The sequence below is a fragment of the Cebus imitator genome, unplaced genomic scaffold, assembly GCF_001604975.1.
Source record: "Cebus imitator isolate Cc_AM_T3 unplaced genomic scaffold, Cebus_imitator-1.0 Scaffold27, whole genome shotgun sequence".
NCBI lineage: Eukaryota > Metazoa > Chordata > Mammalia > Primates > Cebidae > Cebus > Cebus imitator.
In genome coordinates, this window is record NW_016107342.1 from 3,762,823 (window position 1) to 3,769,514 (window position 6,692).

The 6,692-nt window shown below is 39.7% G+C and overlaps 1 protein-coding gene across 1 annotated transcript in view; it reads left to right on the top strand.

Annotated features, from left to right (window-relative positions):
* Positions 1-6,692, top strand: part of NEB (nebulin) — a 217,375-nt gene that overhangs the window by 91,961 nt on the left and 118,722 nt on the right. The window contains exons 64-67 of the mRNA XM_017523188.2: positions 677-784; positions 2,691-3,002; positions 5,296-5,499; positions 5,815-5,919. Coding sequence (XP_017378677.1) covers positions 677-784; positions 2,691-3,002; positions 5,296-5,499; positions 5,815-5,919 — 729 coding nt within the window. The remainder of the gene's footprint in view (positions 1-676; positions 785-2,690; positions 3,003-5,295; positions 5,500-5,814; positions 5,920-6,692) is intronic.

Genomic DNA, 6,692 nt, shown 5'->3' on the forward strand with positions numbered 1-6,692 from the left:
TCAACAGTTAAGTCTTTCCCTCCCAGCCACATTTTACCACGATAGACCTATGAGTTTCAGCTTAATTTTTCCCATATTTTTTAAACTGGATTTATTGTTTTAATTAAAAAATTTTAAAACAACCCTATAATATGTATACATACTTAATTCAACATAGTTTTTAAAGTAAAAAATAAAGGTGTATTGGTCTTTATGGGTATCTTTTTTTTTTTTTTTTTTGAGTTGGAGTTTCGCTCTTGTTGCCCATGCTGGAGTGCAATGGCACAATCTCAACTAACTGCCACCTCCGCCTCCTGGGTTCAAACAATTCTCCTCCCTCAGCCTCCCTGGTAACTGGGATTACAGACATGTACCACCATACTCGACTAATTTTTTTTGTATTTAGCAGAGACGGGGTTTCACCATGTTGGTCAGGCTGGTCTCAAACTCCTGATCTCAGATGATCCACCTACCTCAGCCTCCCAAAGTGCTGGGATTACAGGCGTGAGCCACTGTGCCCACCTTTATTTTTGAGTCTTCACTTCAGCAAACATGCAGAAGGCTTAGAACTCTCAGAAGTAAGATAATTATAGGCACTGTCTGTGGAGAACTTAGTGAATTATCATAGTCCTCTGTCAATTTTTAGATATAAATGTCAGCATCTAGCTGATTATTATTATTATTTGCCCAAATTTAGAGTCTGTACAAACTTGCTAATGAAGAAGCAAAGAAGAAAGGCTATGACTTGCGGAGCGACGCCATCCCCATCGTTGCGGCCAAGGCCTCCAGGGACATCATCAGTGACGTGAGTTGTCATTTCCATTCTGAGTATGTGGTCAAGCTAATGTGGCATTTTCACTGAACTAAATCTTGAAAAAGAACCTTTCCTGGACCTTTAAAAATATATCCTGATGTATTTGTGTAGAATTTTTCAAAACCTCAGTTTTAAGGGAAAGAAAATGTTGATGTTTACGAAAGGGGTTTGTAACCTGTAGGACACAGCGTCTTCCATGAAAACTGGTCAACCAAGAACAGAGAAAGATTCATTCATGTGTACACTGTTAGAGAGAAGCTGCAGGCTTGGAGATGCTTATGTAAGAATTATCACCAGGCTTATAAAAAGCTTATAAGTTCTGCTAGTACAATTCAGGGCCTGGCTTTATGTAACGTTTTAATATATAGTATTTTAAAACACTTATGCCACTTGCTATTGCAATTCACCCTTATGAAAAGAAGGTGGTTGATCAGTACCAGAGGTGGCTACTGACCTAAGGTCAACCCTCTTTTCTGAGACAGAGTTTTGCTCTTGTTGCCCAGGCTGGAGTGCAATGGCACGATCTTGGCTCACTGCAACCTCCACCTCGCAGGTTCATGCAATTCTCCTGCCTCAGCCTCTCGAGTAGCTGGGATTACAGGTGCCCGCCTCCACGCCTGGCTAATTTTTGTATTTTTAGTAGCATCAGGGTTTCACCATGTTGGCCAGGCTGGTCTCGAATTCCTGACCTCAGGTGATCCACCCACCTCAGCCTCCCCCAGTGCTGGGGTGACAAGTATAAGCCACCATGCCCAGCCAAGATCACACTCTTAACAATATCTCCTAGTCTTGTAGTATGTCTCCCAGAGTAAAACTGACATTCTTTCCTGGTGTTTCAGGGATTCTTGAGGAACAAACGACTGTTCTAAAAATCAAGGCCCACTGCTGTCCTTTATATTGGAATCTTATGTTAGTGATTCAGCTTTATGTATGTGGGACCCTCTCAGCAAATGGACTCATACAATAATAATAAATAATGAAATAACCATAACCAGTTGAGAACTCTTTGCTAAGTGCTTTACATGCATTGTCTTACTTATTATTCATAATTGCCCTAGAATGTAGATATCCTCATTATCCCCATTTTGTGGATTGTTTAAGCAACTTGCCTAAAATCAAACTCCTAGTGGGTGATGGAGTTGAAACTCCAGACAATCTCATTCCTTTCCATTGTACCATATTGCCTCTTGCTGACTCACCTACACTTAGTCAGCTGTCTTTGAGACTAAAAGCATGTATTTTGGATAATAGGCTTAGATTTCAGAATGATGTCATTGGTCATAAATAATAAAAACATTGTTGGCCCATGTGAGGCTAGAACCCATGACCTTAGTAGGAGCATGATCTAACAAGTTGGGTTGCTATGTCAGTTTTGCAAGTACAATCCGTTTTCAAAATGATGCCAAGAGCTTGCCACTGCCATTGAATGCATGAATCCAGTAAATAACAAAAATAATAAATTCTCCTCTGTTGTTACTACAGGTGGTCCTTGTAGGAATCAGTCATTCATTTTACTGTTTATTAAAGACACCATTCCACCAAGTGCACCCTTTTTCTGACATGCTTTTAGTGTTTAGAATCCAGTTCTGTGGGTTACCTGGTTCAAATTTTCTCTCCCTAACTTCCACAGGTGACCTTTCCCCACATATGCACTTCCTGTTTTCAGAGATATTCCTTAGTAGCAGGCTGTAGCTGATGTGGGGTATACACTACAATTACGTGAATTCCATCTATTTTTCTACCTCTATAAAGGCTTCCAGGATGAAGGCAGGATACTGGCTTGAGTTAGTGCTTATTAACAAAAGTCAGTAGAACTGTAATGTAAGCAAGTTGATTTTGTACCTGTGGCCTCTAAGGGAGTTACAATAAAAACCTGATTTGTGCACTTTCATTTTAGTACAAATATAAAGATGGTTACCGCAAGCAACTCGGCCACCACATTGGAGCACGTGACATTAAAGATGACCCCAAGATGATGTGGTCCATGCACGTGGCCAAGATCCAGAGTGACAGGGAGTACAAGAAGGACTTTGAGAAGTGGAAGACCAAGTTCAGCAGCCCAGTGGACATGCTGGGGGTGGTGCTGGCCAAGAAGTGCCAGACCTTAGTCAGTGACGTGGACTACAAGAACTACCTGCACGAGTGGACGTGCCTGCCCGACCAGAATGATGTCATCCACGCTCGGCAGGCCTATGACCTCCAGAGTGACGTGAGTACAGCATCTACAAATGGAGCTGTTCATAGAAGTAATTTAAACTATGTGAAAATTATCCTTTATATATAATCCATTGACCTACTCAAGTTAAGGTTGGTCTATGAATAAGTTTTAAATCAGAATACAGTTTTATTGCTTTATCACAAATACATAACAAGGCTTCATAAGTAAGTAAAATTTACAAAGTGGACTTGGTCTTGGAAAAACAAAATTGGAATTAAGTAATGTTGGAATTCAGGGTCCACTAGAGGGAGACATTTTATTTTATTCTTTTAAGGAAGGAAGAAATGTTTTTGTTTTAAAAAGAAATTACTTTGGAATTTGTTTTTGGCTTCTTTGCAAAATGAATTATTGAATTCTGCCTACTGCAAAGCTAAATATTATGCTTATGAAATAAAAGAAGTCTCTGTGCCTGTACACTGCTGGACTGTGTGACAGAAACTTCCTCCTAGCGTGGCTCTCTATGGAGGAGCCACATGGTAAGGACAGAACCTACAACCTATTGGAAGCAGATGCACTATCTCAAATCTGGATGTGAAAGGCACATTTCCTGCACTCTGAATTTTATAAACTTTGAAGGAATTAAAGCACTAGCAAGTTTTGGTGACTAAAACTAGTTAATAATAATTATACATTAATTGGTTGTTCCTAAAACCTTACAGCCTACATGAGAAAACTCCCACGTCTGTTCTGTAGCATTTGACATACAGAACCCTGTGTTTAGCAATTATTTCCAAAAAGAAAGGCTTTGCCTGCACGTAGAAGATAGCTTAAAAGGGTTGATGTCACCCATGCAATGACAACATTGACAGATTGCTTGCCATCTGTCTATTTGCCGGGTACCTTCTCTGGATTGCCTTCCTCACCCTTCGATATGACCTTCATACTGTGGGAAGTATTTGGAAGTTAAAAAGCATTCCAGAGGTATAAACTGTTATTGTTTTTATTTTTATTTATTTATTTATTTGAGACAGAGTCTCGCTCTGTTGCCTAGGCTGGAGTGCAGTGGCGTGATCTCGGCTCACTGCAACCTTCGCCTCCTGGGTTCAAGTGATTCTCATGCCTCAGCTTTTCTGTAGCTGGAATTACAGACTGCCGCCACCATGCCCCACTAATTTTTTGTATTTTTAGTGGAGATGGGGGTTTCGCCATGTTGGCCAGGCTGGTCTCAAACTCCTAGCCTCAGGTGATCTGCCCACCTCAGGATCCCAGAGTGCTAGAATTACAGCATGGGCCACCGTGCCCGTCTTGTTTTCACTCTTGCTATTTTTATTTATGGGGCAATAACTAGTTAGCACAGGCCAATTCTAATAGGTTTTTTTTTAATCTAGACTACAAAATATGAGTTTTTATTTTCTATTTAGTTGCTGTGACAGGGGAAATCTTTCTAATGAGCCAAGCAAAGGTCCAATACTATGACTGTGAAGTAGTTATGAATACTTAATGGGTACATAAAAATCTTTAGCAAAAAAATATTTTTAAATGAGAACTAAAAATACGGCAAAATGATTCTATATAGATGTCTGTGCTTCCATCCTGAGGACTTGGTGAGGAAAAGACGGGAACCCTGCATAATGAAACTGTTCATTTAATAGATGAACAATTAAATATTTATTTATTGCCCTGAATCTTGGACAGAGTTACCGCTGTTGAAGCTCTGCCTCAGGGTTTCAGGGGTTCTACATCACTGTTATATTTTAACTGTGCTTTTAAAGGCATTACAGGTATTTTGAAATATATGGAAGAATACATCGAAGGGAATAATAATCCAACACAATCCAACCACTAGAAAAACCCACTCTTATTCGTGTAATTTATCTACCCACACTGTTTTATGTGCTACTTTAAAATTTCATATTGTATTAATGACATTTCCACATGTCATCAATATTCTTAAACAGTGAAACTTTTAATGGCTTTGGAGCATTTCATTTAGCTAGGCCTAAAATTGATTCACTAAGAGCCTGTTGTTGGATGTGTGTGTGGTTTCTGTCACTCTGGGTTGGTATTCTTCTCTGCATAGACACATTACAATTATGATAACATTCACTGAACCAACTGACAGAAGATATTACTTGAGATCACTCCTCTCCTAATAGCTTGAGACATTTGATAAGTTTTTATTACAGCTAGAAGATATTTCTGGGTCATTTATGAGCATAATTCTTCTAGAATTGTGTTTTCTAAGTAGGAAACAGAATTGCACTTTATTACTGATTCTGTTTGCGTATTTACCCAAAATACTTTGATTTTGATGAAGAGTTTTTGACTTTTTTCCTCTTCTCAGAATATTTACAAGTCAGATCTCCAGTGGTTGAAAGGCATTGGCTGGGTCCCCATTGGGTCTATGGATGTGGTCAAGTGCAAGAGAGCTGCAGAAATACTGAGTGATAACCTCTACCGCCAGCCTCCGGACAAGCTGAAATTCACCAGCGTGACTGATTCTCTGGAGCAGGTGCTGGCCAAGAACAATGCCCTCAACATGAACAAGGTGAGCCCCAGCTGCCTCAAGCTTCTACAAGATGCCAGAAGATGTTATTAAACTTTAATGACTAATGGAATGAAATTATCTATGAAGCCATGGGGTCGAATTTGCTTTTTAAATTACATGCTTGAAATCCTCTAAATAATTTCGATTATTCCCAGTTTCAATCTTGATAACTAGTAATAAGACTCACGCTTCCAGTAGAATACTTTATGTTCAAGTCTGGCTTATTTTTCCCCATTAGGTCCTTAATAACAGTTTTACGTGAACTTTTTGTCATTTCTATTTCAAATGATTTTTAATCAACATCTTCTTTTATAGCGTTTATATACAGAGGCCTGGGACAAAGACAAGACTCAAATTCACATAATGCCAGATACACCAGAGATTATGTTGGCAAGGCAGAACAAAATCAACTACAGTGAGGTGGGGCAAAAATCCATGGTGCTACATTATAGTGTTGTTGTTGTTTGTCTGTACAGTATTAGTTTTATGGGGATTCTTGGGCCTCAGCTATCATGGTGCATGTGGGTCTTTCACTTAATACTCTACCCATCCAACCTTTCATCTCTGGGTTGAATATTACATGAGATTCTACTGACAAATTGAAGTCGCATTGTCTTTTCTGTTCATGGTGATTTCCAATGTGAGTCAGTGGAACTAAGTAGTATTTTAGGCATTTCTTAGGATTGTCAGATAAAATACTGGCCCATTATTTCCACCAAAACATTATTTGTTGTTTATCTGAAAATCAAGTTCTACTGGGTGTGCTATATGTTTATTTACTAAATGTGCCACCCCTCCCAAGTAGGCCTCTAATAACACACACCTCTTCCCTACCTGGTCCCTGAGTAAGATTAATAAATAAAACAAAGGAGTAGAAATAGAAGTCAAAATCTCACTTTTTAAAAAACTACCAACGTGGCTGGGCATGGTGGCTCACGCCTGTAATCCCAACACTTTGGGAGGCCAAGACAGGCGGATCATCTGAGGTTGGGAGTTCAAGACTAGCCTGACCAACATGGAGAAACCCCTTCTCTACTAAAAATACAAAAATTAACTGGGTTTGGTGGTGCATGCCTGTAATCCCAGCCGCTCAGGAGGCTGAGGCAGGAGAATCACTTGAACCCATGAGGCAGAGGTTGTGGTGAGATTGCATCATTGCATTCCAGCCTGGGCAACAAGAGCAAAACTCCCTC